Below are 18,971 nucleotides of genomic sequence, written 5' to 3'. Positions count from 1 at the left end.
TCTTCTCTTTTCCAAACTAAACAAACCCAATTCTTTCAGCCTTCCTTCATAGGTCATGTTCTCAAGACCTTTAATCATTCTTGTTGCTCTTCTCTGGACCCTTTCCAATTTCTCCACATCTTTCTTGAAATGCGGTGCCCAGAACTGGACACAATACTCCAGCTGAGGCCTAACCAGAGCAGAGTAGAGCGGAAGAATGACTTCTCGTGTCTTGCTCACAACACACCTGTTAATACATCCCAGAATCACGTTTGCTTTTTTTGCAACAGCATCACACTGTTGACTCATATTTAGCTTGTGGTCCACTATAACCCCTAGATCCCTTTCTGCCGTACTCCTTCCTAGACAGTCTCTTCCCATTCTGTATGTGTGAAACTGATTTTTTCTTCCTAAGTGGAGCACTTTGCATTTGTCTTTGTTAAACTTCATCCTGTTTAACTCAGACCATTTCTCCAATTGTGTCTCTCCATTTTAGAGAGCAGACTGCTTTGTCTCTCTCAGTTTTGGGGTACTGTGTGTTCTCATTCTGAATTCTAAGAAAAAAAGTATTGTTACGTTGCAACCTTCCATCAAGAATATTTTATGTTTGTCTAACTTCTGTTTGTATATCGTGAACATAAGAAGCAAGCAGCCTTTCAGGCCACCTTCATACATTCTAAAGAAGCAAAGAGATGTTGTTCCGCCTTCCCACTCCCCCCCCACCGCCCCTTTGTAGCTCACTCTCAATGAGGAGTGCCTGTTGCGCAGCATTAGCCAATATACAGTATATATTTGTAATGCGTATGGCACATCACACTATTATATATTACATGCACAACATTAATATTGTACACATATCATATATGAAGATTGGGTAGTTAATGTAAGAAATATAATTGTGGATTGTGTTATATTCCTTGGAACAGACAAATAAAAACGTGTCAGAAATAAAGTGTCTGAATGTATGTCCTGGTACCTCCAAGGCTCCCTGACACGTGGAATGTGGTACTGAAAACAAAGATAAGGAAGGTACAAGAAAACAAGATAAGAAACTATTACAAACTGGCGGGTTGAATCTTGGCTGACATGTAGTGATTTACAAACTAAAAGCTTTCTATAAGACAAATAAACACAGGTGGTCTGCTTCAAAAGTGTGCACTCAAGACTATGTAGGGTGAATATTGTGAGATTGCTTCCCTGAAAAAATGGTATGTGTATCTCCTTTTCGTGCTGCACTCCTTTGTCTTCAATAAACTGACTACACTTGGCTATTTGGTGTCTCAGGTATTTTTGATATCGAACCGCTAGCGTACTCAAGCATTTGGCCAGACCTAGTCAATAACGGGTGCTCTGCCATGCCTGCCTCCTATTTACCTGGACGCTCTCTGAATCTCTATAATGCTTGAACTAGGAGACTGGGATTTGGGCAGCCCACGCTTTACTGTGGTAGGAGTGAGCACATCTAAATGGGAGGTGGTGAACAACTGAAGCCTTTGGGCCATATTACGTCTGGCCCACTGTGGTTGCACGAGAGAGTCAGAGACGATAAGAGGCTCACACCCAATAAGTCTCTGTGCAGGCACAACACATAGTCCAGTGTTTTTGCTGCCCCAGCCACCCCACAAAGGGCTGATTCATGCTTACACGGACAGTGGAGTTAATCTTCCCAAAATGAAGAGAGGAGAGGCCATGGTATCATGACAACTCCTCCACACCAGCCAGCTGAGCTGGCTCTGCTTTGTGGAGCGGGAAGCACCTGACACACCCAGCAGAAAGATGAAGCAAGGGCCACTTTTGTCATTAACCCAGTGAAGGCAGGCACAGTGGAGCAGTGCCCCTCCACAGTAACCCACCATACTATCTACCTGAAAGATATAACCTAGTCCTCCTTAGTCTGATGACTTGAAGCAGCTGTCTCCCCCAAAATTGGTAATCACTGAACTAAGCTAACAAACAGGCCCATTTTGGAGGGGATAGGTTACTTCAGTGTGATTAGCAGACGGACTTGCTGCTTTGGTTCAGCGAGTGTGCTCAACATGGCTGCTCTTAAAGGATAGAGGGGATGGTGCCTGTTAGAGTTCAGTGCCACAGAGGGGAAAAGAAAAGGGGACGGTGCCTTTTTGGAAAGTAAAGGAAAATGAAGATTTGGTCATTTTCCCTGGAAAGCAGAAAAGGAGTGATTTGTTGTCCACTGCTCTTTCCAAAGTTTGTACTGTAACTAATGAGGTTCTTCTGGCTATAAAGAAGTGTTCAATAACTCAGCCCCAAAACCATTTGGCTACAGTGATAAAAATGGCATATCAATTACACAGCAAGTTAATTGTTTTTGCCAGTCCCCTTCTCATCAAATCATTCTCGCCATATTGAGCAATTGTTTCCATTAGTTGAACACTTGGGATATGTTCTCTTTCTAGACACCCCCACAAGATGTAATGCCCCCAGAAGTCCTAGTGGCATACACAGGAGAGAGTAGCACCAGTAAGGACACACCAACTTGAGTGTGGATGCTTATACACACCGAGGCACTGATCACCTGAGTTAACTCTTCACTGAAGACATACCTGGAGTCTATGGCAGAGCTGGGAAGCAAGTTGGTCCCCCTTCCCTTACACCTAGAGCTCAATCTTTGTGACACTAAGGACTACATTAGAAATTTGCCAGTAATCCAAATCCAATTATACACACACATAGCCACACACCCACCCCTCCAGTGTTTAAGGTAAATAAATACCTTCAATGTATTTCTTATTCCTGAATCTTCTTTGATCCTAGAGATAAACTTGAACTAAAATCCTGGATTTGAACAATCCTGAACTCTGAGGAAGTCCAGATTCAAATTCCACAGTGAGTCAGACTCATCTCAACTTGATATAGAAACAGAAATTGTTTGAGCTTGTTGACAAGAAAAAGCAACTGTTAACCAGCTTTGTCCTACACCCCGCCTGCAAAAGGAATGCTAGTTGCAGGATGCATTTTCAGACTCTGTGAGCCACAATTATACTTTGGCTTATTCTTTGGTCTCACCTTGCCTCAGAGTTTTAAAGTACTGTATATCTTAATGAGCAGGACGTGGTTCAAGCAGATGACAGGGAGCCAAGCATTCTGGAGTCTATTCCCATTTCTATCTCTGACTCACTATGGGATTGCTTAATCTATACCTCAGTTTACCTAGCTGTAAAGTGGGGATAAGACCTACCTCTCAAAGCAGTATTAGGATGCTTAATAAATAAGTGTTCATAAAAAAACTTGATATGAAGAGTGCCAAGTATTATTCATTCAGATGCTGCCATTGATTAGTAAACAGCCACATTTATCATGCACCTGTACTAAGCAGTATTTAATAGGATCTGCCCTTGTTTAATAGATGCTCCTTTTACTACACAAGCCAAAGGAGAAAGTCAATACATTTAATAGAATCTATGGTTTCTAAATAAAGACATACGGTATCTCATTGTATTTGTTCCTAGACACTTTCCTTTAATCATTAGTTTGTCACAGAATAAATTGAAGAGGAATTAAATTATCACCTCTTTGGAAGCTTTGAGCTTAGTTTAGGAAGATGCGTGTCTGTCTATCCACCTGAAAAATGGAAGTGTCTTCAGGGTTGAAGTGCTTCTGTTTTATTTTGTAGTTAGATACCAGAGTCTGACAACATGGTCTGTTGTTCCCAAATGTACCGAGTTCAGTATGGAAAATTCCAAATTGCGTATGTCAGAGCAACTTCCATCTGTGATTAAATGACCTTAAGGCAGCACATGAATTTGTTTCGGCAAAGCCTGACCTATCCATACCTTGCAGTATCAAAAGCTGTCACTTCTCAGGGAGGAGTCAGAAACAAAACCCCATTTCCATTCATAGCTCAACTTTGAGTGACACCCAAACCTGGAATTGGATCTGAATCAGATTTTTTAAAATGAGGCCAATTATCTTTACAATGAGCTGAACCAAAAATCTCAACTTGGAACATCCTTGAAATTTGGGGTGTTTAAGATCCAGATCAGAATTCCAGGTCAGCTCGGGCCCATCTCTTTGATAAATGAAATTACTGTGACACACGTGAAAAGGATTTGCAAACTGACCTCCATTATACTGTTAACACACCTTGCAAGGCTCCAAACCTCAAGAGATTGGAATCTGTGGTATATAGCAAAATGCTTCCCTTCATTTTCCTGACTTTTCCACTTGCATGCTGGAAGGTCAATGAAAGCAAGTTGGCCGGTGCTACAAGAACCATACAAAGGAAGTTATTGTAGCTGCTTGTCCAGCACTTAATCACAACCAATGGCAAACGCCAAAGGTTTCAGAGGGTCCATTCAGATGCCTCTGAGTCTGCAAAGTTGGGCTAGCTGTCTTGCTTGTGGTTGAGCCAAAGATCCTAAGAGAACAGCTTTTCACAGATATTGGAGATTTCTGCTTCCAACCAGACATGGAAAGAGCAAAGATCTTGTGAAACAATGAGAACAAAAAGGTAACTGAACTTTTTGAAAATTACAAGAGAAAGGTCATTTTGGGTGCAGTTTGAGTTCATGGGTTCTTGGCTCGCTCATCCTTCCTTTGATGCCTGAATGTTTGTAAATCAGAAAAATGACTGTTTCTGGATTAACATATCAAAGGATTTTGTTTTGAGTCTTTCCTTTATTTCAGCCAGAAAGGGGACAGAATGGTGACTTAGCCTCAAGATTTATTCTCTGTGTCTGTGGTTCAGAGAGGAGCCTGGAGGACAAGATGAGTCAACACCAGCTCTATGATGTCGATTGACCTACTTTTCCATGAGGAAGACCAGGCTGAGTGACTCGTTTGCAATAAGATAGTGGTAAAGATCTTAATGGCTACAGACTTTGCACTGATCAGCATAAGAATAAGGTCCTGGTATTTTGTTTTTTTGAGCATGCGTGGGCTGGATTGGATACTGATCAAATAATGACCTTTTTTCTAGGCAGTGGTTGGCATTCCGGAACAAAGTTTGGTGTACCATGGCCTGTCAGAGACCCCACAGAAGACCTACAAATACACAGTGATGGGAAGAGACCTAGAACTGCTCAACTCCCCATGCTATAAGGAAAGGTGAGTTGATGTCTTGTTCTGTAGGAATTTACAATAGTTTTCCTTGATGGTTCCTGACCCACCTCTAATTGGCCCTGTCCAATAAGGAAGGGTGAGAGAGAGACCAAAGAAGGGAGCATCTCTAGACAGGGCAGCTGTTGGGTAGGAAATAGGGCTGAACTTAGAGGCCAAAGGGTTTTGAGTTCCTTATGGAGAGCTGGGTGCCTAACTAAATAAATAAAGGGCAACATGGCCCAGCTTAGGGATGGAGTAAACCTTTAAATATCCGTGATCAGTAACAGGACATTGCAACATTTGTGTCACTACATGGAAAGACAAGATCCCCTTCCTAGATCCCAGCCTGGATCCAAGACCCGCAAGGCACTACCCTTAATTCACTCTGGATGTACCAAAAGGAGACTGGAACCCTTGGAATGTAGCTGAAGCACTGATACATGTAAAGATGGCTGCTGTTGGGGAAAAAGTTGGTCAGTGGATCTTATTCTATCACAGTTACTCTCAAAATAAATAAGTAAAAGAAGAACAGCCTCATCTGATGGGCCAAATCCTGCTCATGTGAAGCCAGATTCATTGATTGATTTCAATGGAGTTAGCATTCTGGATGAATTTGATCCATTAATTACAAATCAATTTAAAGGACGGGATTACTCACATGAATAAAGTAAATAGGAGTTGGCGCGATGCCTAGATATTCTCCATTCAACTAGCATTTTATACAACAAAATGAGACCAAACTTTAGGAATAGTTTATAAATCATAACTTACAATGTAATTATTCTTGTACCTATGGAAATGGCTTAGTGACGCAGTGCATGCATCTCACGGTATTAAGAAAAATATAAAGAGACATCTAAAGGCAGAATACAGATGTCTCAATTACACTAACCTCAGCATCTTGCCTTTACATTGCAGCCTTTATTAGTCACTTTAACTGGATTAAAATAAACATAATTGGTCTACAGTGTAAAATGAATATATATTTTAAGGGAAAAAACCTAGCACCAAATAACTACTTCGGTGGTTCCCCACCCCCTGCCTGTTACTTAAAATATATGAAACTGGTGATATCGGCTATAACCACATTAACAATTTCCCCAAGGAAGATTTAACCTCAAAAGGCATATACATGATGTCTTGGGTAATATTTTTGGTGATGCACTGCTTCCCAGAGGCACTGAAGTATGTAAACTCTAATTGGAAAGATATATTATGAAGCATCTATATTGGCTTTTGCTTTATGGATGCATTAATGGAAAGAGCAATAATTTGCCCAGAAAGCATCTGGTATGATACCATATATAGAAACATTCAGAATATGTCAAATGCACCGTCTTCCTTTACCCCAGTGGGCTTCTTTAGATTAGGGGAAGAGGTTAAATTGAGGTTAGCTAACACACACTGACCAAATCACAATCTTTTCCCTACTGTAGATGCAGGTTAACACCCTTTGCCTGAATTTAGCTGGTCAAGGTCCACCTTAGGTAGGAGTCTGGCCTGCTATCACATGCATCTTACCTTTTGGAGTTCTGGGACTCTGCCTTACCCTTATGCCTATGCCTGAATGAACGTTTAAATGTACTTGGTATAATACAACAGAAAAGAGAATCTGTTTTCACTTGACATTAAAAGCAATAATGAATAGATTCTAATCCAACCTCCCTTGTCAATTTACTAATGCTTTTAATAGATTCAAAAAAATGGGGCTGGAGAAAATCCCCTTTGATATTGTGTATATGCTAAGACCATCAAGGGAGCAACACGATGCTAAAATACTCCATGGTCACGGAAGTTCTAGGTGTTAAACTCCTCACGATTTTATAGCTAAGGCATAGGGGATGCAAGCTCTACTCTCCGCTTTGTCATATTTAATTATGTACTTAATTAAATGTTACATTTTGTTGACACTTATGATATGTAGTAGCAGGTGTCAGCACAGCAAAACAATCTAAAATAAGTACTTAGAATAGTAGTAAAGCAACTGCTAATAATTCAATGATCATTAATTCATTTACTCAGTGTTCTGCTTCCTTATGTAATGTGTGGGTGTTCTCTTTGCTTATAAATAGTGTATTATGTAAAGAAAAAAGTGTGCATGTGTGTAAATGCAGTGTTGTTTAAAAGGGACTGATTTGATAGCTCTGCAGAATGAGGGGCACCTATCCTACACCATTGAAGCCAATCGCTAAAATCTCATTAGCTTCAGTGGTGTGAGATCGAGCCCATAATCTCTATTTAGAAAAAAGAAAGCACAGACTGAAGTAAGGCAAGCTTGCTCTATGTTGCTCCTCCAATGTCTCTCTCAACCTTGGCCATGAGGGTCCACCTCTAGATATGAGAGAGAGAGAGACAGGAGTTAATTTTTCATACCCATTCTCTTCTGAGACTGCCCACAACAATGCCAAGTTCAACAGTGGTCAAGTACTATTTCCATCAATTCAAATCTGCTAAGTAATTTCTGTAGCTACTTTGTAAATTATTGTGTAGTCACAGGTAATGAGCAAATCATTAATTTTACTGTGCATCAGAAATTAATATATCCTGTAATTTTTCTCTTTCAGTTTTGGGAGTAGAAGATGCTTCATTTCAGATGAATTCCTGGTAAACCTTAACTGAATTATGGAACAAATGAGACAACAAATAAGATTTCCAAGCCAACAAACCCATACACCCATTCATATTCAGTATAAATATATATAACTATTATATAATACTCACAATTAGAAATAAACACATAGCCCTACAATGAGATAATATTTTAGCCTCTTTAGAGCAGGCTCATTAAAGTGAAATAATGTTGCAATAACAAAGCACAAGTGTATCACTAACTAGGAGGGTAGGCTGCAGAATGCCAAGAATATCCTGTGCATTTTGTCTGTGAAGAGGGAGCATGAGCTGGGATCTGACCGTTATGAAAAGTGGCATCTTTTCTTCATGGCACTTTGGGGTTTTGGCATCAGGAGTTTGTGTTTTTAAAATCAGATGCATTTTAGTATTTTAATATTGTATATGTTCCTATGGGGCTGTGTGATCGTATTTGATATGTATATGCTGTCATGTTCAGTCTCCAAACAAAATCTGATCTGATGTAGAGCTGGTGGAGCTATTCATTACAAGCAATATCCATTATAAAAATCTAACCTCTTCTGTTTATAAGGAGCTTGTGCATCAACCCTGTGAATATCTTTTCTTTGCAATACTATGGATTAATAATTTTCAAACTGTGGGCTGTTTGCAAACAGTTTGTCTCATCCATTCACTATTTGTGGTGTGTGGTTGATCTAGTTAAGTCATATGATAATATTTTGGCTCCCTGGTTGAATGACTAAATCTTTTAAGCAGGAGAATACTTAATAGTGAAAAATTCACTCCTGGTTGGATCACCATTTGGGCTCAAATTTGTTAAAGATTAGGAGGATTTGCATATATTTTCATGAATACCTGATGCCATCCTAATGTTTACAAATAACTAACACTGACCTCACAGATTAAATGTGACACTTATTCACAAAAATGTTCCTAAACCATTTTTAAACTGTTTGACCATCTGGATTAAGTCCCGACAAAGAAGGTGAGCTTCATTTTTCCCTTCAGTTCGGAAGGGTGGTGCAATATGCACTCAGAGGTAAAAGGTCTTTTGTTTTGTTTTTAAAGCAAAACCTTTCTCTGATGAAGAATGGCTTTTCAACAAAGTCCAAAATTTTGATTCTGTCAAAGTTTTTCTATTTTTGACAAAAATCAATTGTATTGCATTTACAAATAAAATATTTCATTTCATTTTAGTTATCAAAAATGAAAAATGTTTTTTTCAGCACTAAAAAGACAACTCAGTCCATTTCTGTCAGTTCAAGACGCTTCTCAAAGCAGGTCTTATGGACCAAAGTCAGCTGTTACTTCACCCATGAATATCTCTTCCTCATTTGTCTATCTGGCACAAGTCCACCTGGTTCCTGGATATTCATCCTGTATTTTTTCCCCATTGATGAATGTGCTGATATTTATGATTGTATTTACACTGGAAAAAATGTTGTACTACTTCAAAATCCTGAAACGGGCGAAAAAGCTAATTTCTTCCTAGCACATGCTTTGATGTATACCATCCTGTTTGTTTAATATCTAATATTTTGTTCCAGATTATCACTTTATCATCTGATAGCATTTTCCTCATTTTTCTCTGTTCTAGGGACAATAAATTGACGGCAGTAGGCATTTATACTCCAGTAGTTCATTATCTTTGATTGCTAATATTCTCAGTGCCTGGGTCTCATTCCACACCGTCTATGTCCTTTGCTCTCCATTTTTTACATAAGAATGGTCATACTGGGTCAGACCAAAGGTCCATCCAGTCCAGTACCCTGTCTGCCGACAGTGGCCAATGTCAGGTGCCCCAGAGGGAGTAAACCTAACAGGCAATGATCAAGTGATCTCTCTCCTGCCATCCATCTCCACCCTCTGACAAACAGAGGCTAGGGACACCATTCCTTACCCATCCTGGCTAATAGCCATTAATGGACTTAACTTCCATGAATTTATCTAGTTCTCTTTTAAACCCTGTTATAGTCCTAGCCTTCACAACCTCCTCAGGCAAGGAGTTCCACCGGTTGACTGTGCGCTGTGTGAAGAAGAACTTCCTTTTATTTGTTTTAAACCTTCCACTCATTAATTTCATTTGGTGGCCCCTAATTCTTATATTATGGGAACAAGTAAATAACTTTTCCTTTCTCACTTTCTCCACAACACTCATGATTTTATATACCTCTATCATATCCCCCGCTTAGTCTCCTCTTTTCCAAGCTGAAAAGTCCTAGCTTCTTTAATCTCTCCTCATATGGGACCCGTTCCAAACCCCTAATCATTTTATTTGCCCGTTTCTGAACCTTTTCTAATGCCAGTATATCTTTTTTGAGATGAGGAGACCACATCTGTATGCAGTATTCAAGATATGGGCGTACCATGGATTTATAGAAGGGCAATAAAATATTCTCCATCTTATTCTCTATCCCTTTTTTAATAATTCCTAACATCCTGTTTGCTTTTTTGACTGCCGCTGCACACTGCATAGACGTCTTCAGAGAACTATCCACGATGACTCCAAGATCTCTTTCCTGATTAGTTGTAGCTAAATTAACCCCCATCATATTGTACATATAGTTGGGGTTATTTTTCCCAATGTGCATTACTTTACATTTATCCACATTAAATTTCATTTGCCATTTTGTTGCCCAATCACTTAGTTTTATGAGATCTTTTTGAAGTTCTTCACAGTCTGCTTTGGTCTTAACTATCTTGAGCAGTTTAGTATTGTCTGCAAACTTTGCCACCACACTGTTTACCCCTTTCTCCAGATCTTTTATGAATAAGTTGAATAGGATTGGTTCTAGGACTGACCCTTGGGGAACACCACTATTTACCCCTCTCCATTCTGAAAATTTACCATTTATTCCTATCCTTTGTTCCCTGTCTTTTAACCAGTTCTCAATCCATGAAAGGATCTTCCCTCTTATCCCATGAAAAACTTAATTTACGTAAGAGCCTTTGGTGAGGGACCTTGTCAAAGGCCTTCTGGAAATCTAAGTACACTATGTCCACCAGATCCCCCTGGTCCACATGTTTGTTGACCCCTTCAAAGAACTCTAATAGATTAATAAAACATGATTTCCCTTTACAGAAACCATGTTGACTTTTGCCCAACAATTTATGTTCTTCTATGTGTCTAACAATTTTATTCTTTACTATTATTTCAACTAATTTGCCCGGTACTGACGTTAGAGTTATCGGTCTGTAATTGCCGGGATCACCTCTAGAGCCCTTTTTAAATATTGGTGTTGCATTAGCTATTTCCCAGTCATTGGGTACAGAAGCCGATTTAAAGGACAGGTTACAAACCATAGTTAATAGTTCCGCAATTTCATATTTGAGTTATTTCAGAACTCTTGGGTGAATGCCATCTGGTCCCAGTGACTTGTTACTGTTAAGTTTATCAATTAATTCCAAAACCTCCTCTAATGACATTTCAATCTGTGACAATTCCTCAGATTTGTCACCTACCAGATTTCCACAACAATGATAAAGAAGATCATTCAAGTAATAAAATGTGTGTGTGTGTTTAATTCTTATTTTACCTCTAATTCAAGGTAGCCTCAAGCTATCAGACATAAGTTAGGGTATTACCCTCATTTGTCTTCCTCTGATAGAAGTGTAATCGCATTTCCATGGAGGAACTTTTTCAAATATTGTTCAGTTTTCCAATATAGTATAACCTTGATATGAAACTCAGTCATCTAAACGGGGTTGTCTCCCCCAAATCTATTCATATACAAGACAGATCTCTGAGTTTGTGGCTTAAACCTGTTATAGATCTGAATCTGAAGACCTGGAGATTTGAAAAAATACAAATTTGGATCCAATTTGCATTCTGTCTGTTTGAATCTAACTGTTGCTCCTTCTTCCACAGGTAGATAAGCAGGAGGGAAGGCACAGTGGAAATACTGGAACTGCAAGGAATCTTTGCTTTCTCCTTGTACATCTGACTCATGGGCCAGCCATAACTGTAGTCTTTGAACTCTGAGCACATAGATATTGCTCCCTGCAAGTGCATCAGTATATACACCCTCCCTCTCCTCAAATGGTGTTGGAAAAAGGCAGAGCCTTGATTCCTTCTGGATCTGGAGAGCACATGCAGTATCTTCTTATGAGGTGATACCAATGGCACACAGAAGGATTGTGCCTTTCTGGGAAGCACTGTACATCCCTGAGGTACAGTGTTTCCTGGAGCTCTTGATGTGGTGGCCCAGTCTCAACCCCTCTCCCCAATCAACTCTCCCACACATACACACTTCAGGGCTGTGTCTGAATGGCACACACAGGAAGCTTGGATCTGGATCCAGAATTCAGATCCAGAGGTTCTGGTTTGGCCACATTTTGATTTTTGATGGAGAGAGAAATCTCTCTGTTTTACTTGGGATATAACAAACAAATACAGTAGAACTTCACTAATCTGCAAACCCAGTCATTTTAACCAAAAATCTAGTTGTCTCATCTGCCTTCTTAGCAAAGATTTAACAGCAGGGATAGCACTGCAGCAAGATCTATTACTAATATTTCACTACAAAATATATTGCTGTACATTTGCTGGTAGAGTATATTATGAAGTATCATAAATAATTAAAAATTAATCATACTTGTCAAAATAAATGAATACTTTCTGTGATGCAGTATTCCTGAATATTTTATGGCATTTATTTTCTTATTCATGAATTACAAAAAATGTGGTAGCCCACAACAGGTTACCTAGTCACTAACATGCATATGGGCCTGATCCTGAGTCCAGCAAAGTCAGTGCAAGTCTTTCCCATTGTCTTCAGTGGACTTTGAATCAGGCTCCTACTGAAATTTAAATATAATAAGGCTCTGAACCTGCAAAGACTTACACATAAGCTTTAAGAATGTGAACATCCCATTGGCTTCAATGGAGCTAGTTGCTTGGGAGAAATTAAGCATATATATAACTCTTTGCAGGATCAGGGCCTAAGGTGGCAGATTCACAACTTATTGCGTTGTCTTGGACATGGCTGATTGATCCACTAACTGGGGGGGGGGAGAACCTTTAGTGAAAAGCTTGCTATATAACTGTAATGCACCACGGTTATTCCCTAATACATACACTGAAAGGTGCCTCATTTACAAATATCCACTAGTTTTCTGTAGCAAGAGTATACCATTCAGGTGGTTTTAATAATGTAATAATTAATAACATTTAATAATTACTAGCACCTTTCTTCTGTGAATCTCAACATGTTTTCAAAATGTATATAAATGCTATTACCTCCATTTTTCAAAAGGGGATACTAGGGTTGCGAGAAGTTTGCCCAAATTCATACACTGAGTCTAAGTCACTGCTGGGAATATTGCTTCTCAGTGTCAAATATTATCAGTGAATTTCTACTAATCTTTATACATAAAGGGAGGATAATGGAAGCAGGCTTGGGGTATTTGTCTTGATTAATAGGAAATTCACTTGACATGACTTGATAGTCAAGTGACAAGGATGAGTTAAAATGACTCAAAATCGGGTTATGCTATCTGCTTATTTACTTCTGTTCATTACAGTTCATGAATGGAGATGAAATGGGACTCGCATAATTGGAAGTACGCTGTGCAGGAAACAAACAGTGGGGGTTGGAATTACTGTGCTTAGTTATTTCAGATTGAAACAGACCACACAAAATGTCTCTGTGCCAAGCAGCTGTAATTAAAGTGATGTAAAATAGAAAGCTATGAGTGTAGAATTTTCAAATCCATCTTCATATGCAAAAGAAGTTACAGTCATTTGGGAACTGCAAGGCTTTTCAGGAGGTGCTGCAAGGGCTTGAGTCACCACAAAATGAATTATTGACTACCCTCAATTTGTCTATTTGTTTAAAAACCCCAAACAAATCCAAGTCTGACTCCATCGACTGCACAGGCTCCTACTCTAGTCCCCTCCCCATGTCAGCCGAATGACTTCATTACCCCTCTAGCTCGGGTTGGGCTTTAAACCTCAGTCCAACACTGAAACATTTACACCAGAATGAAAAGAAATCCTTCAAAGACCAATTACTAATTATTCAAAGCTTAATGATCACAGAAGCAGGATCCAGAACACATTCATAGATAGAGAATTTACTCCCTTGAAAACTACACTGACGACATGAGGGCCAGGATTTCACCCAAGGGTGAAACGCCCATTGACTTCTATGGGTATGTCTACATTGCAATTAGACACCTGTGGCTGGCCTGCACCAGCTGGCTTGGGCTTCTTGGGTTTGGGCTAAGGGGCTGCTCAACTGCGGTATAGATGTTGGCGCTCGGGTTGCAGCCCAAGCTCTGGGACCCTCCCATCTCACAGGGTCCTACAGCCCAGCCTGCAGCCCAAGCCCGAACGTCTACACTGCAATTAAGCAGGCCATTAGCCCACGTCAGCTGGCTCCGGCCAGCCATGAGTTTTTAATTGCAGTGTAGACATACCCTAAAAAGGCCAGGATTTCACCCACTGAGTTTAAACTCTTTTCTCATGGTTTCAAGGCCCTCTCTATATCTTGGACTTCTTATCCTATTGGGTTCCTTCATTCTCTCGCTACTCCACCAACTATTCCAGCCTCATCACACCTCCCATTTCTGTCTCCATGCCTTCCTCCCCACTGCCCTTTCGGTGTGGAACCTCCTCTCAAAGCAGGTCACCAAGCAACCACCTTTCTCATTCTAATCCTTCTTAAAGTCCCATTCAGTCAGAATTTCCATAAGAAGTGAAAGGAGAAGACTTAAATATTTAACACCTTCATCTAAAGCATCCCATTTCTGGTGCACCCAATGCATCCTGCACTGGGTGCATCTCTCTCTGATGCAGGGACTTTATTTTGTGCATTGCACTTAGCTAGGCTACTTAAATTGCTCTCATTACTGCTATTCTTCCTTCTCTTCTCCCCCCTTCCTTCCTATTGTTTCTTACAATCCAATTTAAGACAAAATGCAATGAACATAAGCTTCATCATCCTATGTGTTTGTACAGTGTCTAGCACAATGGGGTCCTGATCCTGACATTTCTTTCATCAGTCCAGTCTTTCTACCAATCCATGATAAATCTCTTAAATCAATGCGATAACTCAACATGAGTAAGGTTGAAGGAACAGGCACTAAAAGCTGATGCATAAAGAATACTTTTTGGGAAGCACATGGGAAAGCATAGTACATGGTGAAGACAGAAGAAAAAGATGTCTTTCTGAGACTAATACAGAGGGAGGTTGCAGAGGAAACTTTCCCCAACATTTATTTGGATGTGTCCCTACTTTCCTCTCCCATTTGTGGTTCCAGCCACTTAAATGACATCCTGACTTTTAGCAGGGGCAGTTTTCAAGCAGGTACCCACAACAGGTAGAAGGGGGGTGGGATTTTCCGCTACTCTTTTAGGATTAAGAAGGCAAAGTGCAGCTTGCTGATCCTTTTGTCATTTATAATCTGAATGAAATATGCTGCTGTTGTCAGGTTTGATTAAAAGCAGAATTAAAAAAATACCCAAGAAGGTCAAAGAAGCCATCTTTGATTCAAAAGAGGGAGCAGGGCTGGCTCCAGGGTTTTGGCCGCCCCAAGCAGCCAAACAAACAAACAAACAAAAAAAGCCGCGATCGCGATCTGCGGCGGCAATTCGGCGGGAGGTCCTTCGCTCGGAGCAGGAGTGAGGGACCGTCCGCCGAATTGCCGCCGAACAGCTGGACGTGCCGCCCCTCTCCGAAGTGGCCGCCCCAAGCACCTGCTTGCTAAGCTGGTGCCTGGAGCCGGCCCTGAGAGGGAGAAAAGAAAACTTACACACTTTTAACTTTTTCTACTTCTAGATCTCTTTATTTAAATATACATTGCTTTACTGATGATAATGTCAAATGCTTAGTATTTATTTTCTCTCTAAATACCTTTGATGGAAAAATCTTAAATCCTGACAAGAAATTTGTCTGCCCTGGCTTACAAGTAAGACATCTATGCCTAGTGTTTAGCAATGGACAATAATGAAGAACACATGGATTTTATTCTCTGCTCTTCCACTGACTCCCAGAATGACTTTGAGCACATCAAACTCCATGTGCCTCAGTATACCCAGGGTGATGCGAAGCAGAATTCATCCTTTCTCCCCCACCAATAACCTCAGAGGAAAGGTGCTATAGATGTGTAAAATATTATTATTCAACTCCAAGTGCAATGTCCAGAGTCCAGTCTGGTTCAGATTTTTACAATCCCAAAGTGGATTTCAATCCAGTCTTATTTTGCTTCCTACAGACAGAGCAATTCCCTTAAGTTCACTTGTTGCTTGCCACAGAGAAAGGAACAGAATTGCCCCAAACATTGTATAGGGTGTAGTATCTACAAGCACACAACTATTATTTTAAAGAAACTAAATACACTTGCTCATCCTACCTCTTGGTGAATCCTCAGAGTGATCTCTCTTTGGTCCATCCAAAAAGTTTAGCTCCTCTGCACTCACTCTGTGCCAGGTCCTGTTGTGGTTTTCTTTGTCCTTCAGTGGAGGAGAATATTCCAGCTCGCAAGGCAATTCAAAATTGCAGTCAAACACTGTTACAGGAAAAGAGACAGTACATACAGGATTAATAAAATCCAACTTCTCCCCTCCTAATCAGTCATATTTCTTACATGAGTTAGGACTTATTTGTAGTCATGTTTCTCCCTGCATTTTACTCCCTTGCCAGGTAAAAAGGACACAGGTAAATTCAGATCAGATCAAATGATTGACAGGAGAGGAGTTCAGAATAAACCAAACTCTAAAGCTGCCTTGTGGGGTGAACGGAGCAGCAGCAAACCAAGAAGAAGGGTCAGAGGCCACCACATCTCTTAGGGGGAAAGAGGGCCAGCAAAGATTTTAAAGCAGGAAAAAAATTACCTAGAGCAGGGTAGTCAACAGACTGCCTGCGGGCCAAATCCAGACCACCAGACGCTTTTGAAGACACCCCAAAATTATTTACTTATTATCATTATTGTTGTTATTTTTTATTATTTGCTCTGGAGTCTGGACCTTGACTTTGCCTTGACCAAGAAATTTGGACTTTGACAAAAAAATAATTGACTACCCCTCATTAGAGAAAGGTGACTGGATATCTCAGAGATTGAGGAAAATTGGATATAGAGCTTTTCTATTATAGGATGTCAGTTCAAATTCCGCCCAAGTCAATAGAAACTCATTACAATCTGAAGACTGTTCAGTGGTCTATGAATTACTGGTCTCAGACCAGCTCCTGGAGGACAGGGGTTCTGCAACACACCAATCGTGAGCACAACTGCTATATTGTATGGCAGTCTCAAAAGAGAGACCTGGGGTTAAATGGCTCATTGGTGACTGAAGTGACCTTTCACTCATAAAAGTGGTCCTTCAAGGTGAGGCACATTAGTGCGGCAGTGGAAGCTTGATTTGCTGCTGAGTGTCCTGTGGACAGTGGGACTTCAACCACCAAAACTCGCTACCCACACCTTTCACCAGCACCAAGTTCTCTTTTAGGAACAGACTTTTCTAAAGATGCTGGTGCAATTAAGATTCCCTTCTCGGAAGACAGTATTTTCACCATCACATTATGGAGTAAAATTGTCTAAGACAACATACAGTAACGTGTTGAATTCATCTCCAACTACTATGTCCAATGATTTTTCCTCCTTTATTTTTTGAAAGCCCCTAGTATGTTGACTTCCCCAGCCTTGGTCTGCAGTTAACAGTCCACAGATTTTGGATGAGACTTGTGCTTCGGGGCCAGATTTGTAAAGATGTGTATGTGCCTAAAGATAGAGACAGGCACCTAATGGGATTTTCCAAGCATCTAGGCACCGAACTCCCTTTTGAAAAATCCCACAAGGCACTTGTCTGAATGTTTAGGTGCCTAAATACCTTTAAAAACTGGCCCTTAGATATTTTTGAAAAGCCTACTCTTAAGGCCCTTTTGGAGGAAAATGCTGTTCTCTGGAGATTTTCTTTAGTATCCACTCTCATGCCACTATTGTGAGATTAAAACAAATAATTTAAATTGACATTAGTCAAACTAAGATTTTTTTTAAACTTCAATTACATTTTCTGTTAAGCACCTCATTTCTTCCTAGACTGCATATATTTATGCAGTTCAGACAATTCTCCTGCTGATATAACATCTTTTAATCCTAAAGTTAATACTATTGCCTTTTCTCTATACTTTCAGATAATTCACCTCTTTAATGAGGAAATGGAATCAGCGAGCTCTAGTGTTTGTTTTTTGGTTTTTTTTACATTCTACTTTCTAATCATGTATTTTGTCAATTCCTTTGTCACACCACGGAGATAATAAATGTAACAAATCGATGGACATGCACAACACACGGTAGCAGCAAGGATAGAACTCAAGTCTTTCTATTGCAAATGTGTTGGCTCTCTCTCTAGAGTTAGAGGATAACATTTTAGCAATATAAAGGTTATGATTAAGGTTACAATTTAGTCATGGAGGTCGTGACTTCCATTGATCTCCGTGACTTCAGCCTGCAGTGGTCGGGATCTGCAGGGTCCCCCACCACCCACAGGGGCAGGGAGCTGCGGGGTACCCACACAGCCTCTGACAGGCTCCGGAGCTCCAAGCCGCTGCGGGGTACCCCAGAGCTCCCATCGGCCACAGGTGGCAGAAGCCCCTGGAGCTGCCAGTAGTGGGGGAACCCCCAGAGCTCCCGGCCGCCGTGGGCAGCAGGGAACCCCACAGCCCCCAGCTACTGCAGGCAGCTCCTAGCCCCTCCGTAGCTGCCCACTTCAGACAGCGTGGGAACCCACAGATCCCCATTTTGTCATGGATATTTTTAGTAAAAGTCACAGACAGGTCATCGCTTCTGTTAATTTTTCTTTTTTACCCGGGACTTGTCCGTGACTTTTACTAAAAATATCCATGACAAAGTTTTAGCCTTAGTTATGATATAGTAGAGTAGATTTGATTCCATCCAGCAGGGGGATGCTGTTGCACATACATGCTACCCAGTGTTTACAACACTGCCACCAAACTTTCTTAATTTCCTGACATTGTTTTCCATTCTTCAGGATTTACTAAAAATCTATAAAGTGCAAGAGTCTCTTCAGTTTTGTGCCAGCACACAAAAAGACATGAGAAGAGCCAAACAGCTTTGATTTAATATTAGTCCTGCCTATGATTTAATATTAGTCCTGCCTATGCCAACACGAATCAAAGGAGAGATATTTAAAAGCATGTGACTTTTTGGTGAGCTGGTTCTGAACTCTTGTCCTTTTCCATCAATTGAAACTATTTATCACTACCAACATTTGTATATGCCCCACCAGCACAGTTTCTGGGGGCACCATATTTATTTGGAATACCATATACATTTGTAACACTGGTCTACAATTTTTGAGAAGTCGTCTGCTTCAGAGATAAAAT

The 18,971-nt window shown here is 40.4% G+C and overlaps 1 protein-coding gene across 1 annotated transcript in view; it reads right to left on the bottom strand.

Annotated features, from left to right (window-relative positions):
* Positions 1–18,971, bottom strand: part of ALK (ALK receptor tyrosine kinase) — a 561,137-nt gene that overhangs the window by 373,983 nt on the left and 168,183 nt on the right. Inside the window, exon 3 of the mRNA XM_026649582.2 lies at positions 15,982–16,137. Within this exon, the coding sequence (XP_026505367.1) occupies positions 15,982–16,137 (156 nt within the window). The remainder of the gene's footprint in view (positions 1–15,981; positions 16,138–18,971) is intronic.

This window comes from Terrapene carolina, unplaced genomic scaffold (assembly GCF_002925995.2).
Source record: "Terrapene carolina triunguis isolate 2854851 unplaced genomic scaffold, T_m_triunguis-2.0 Scaffold85, whole genome shotgun sequence".
Taxonomy (NCBI): Eukaryota; Metazoa; Chordata; order Testudines; family Emydidae; genus Terrapene; species Terrapene triunguis.
Note: the sequence above shows the minus strand (reverse complement) of the source record. Positions and strands in the feature narration are given on the sequence as shown.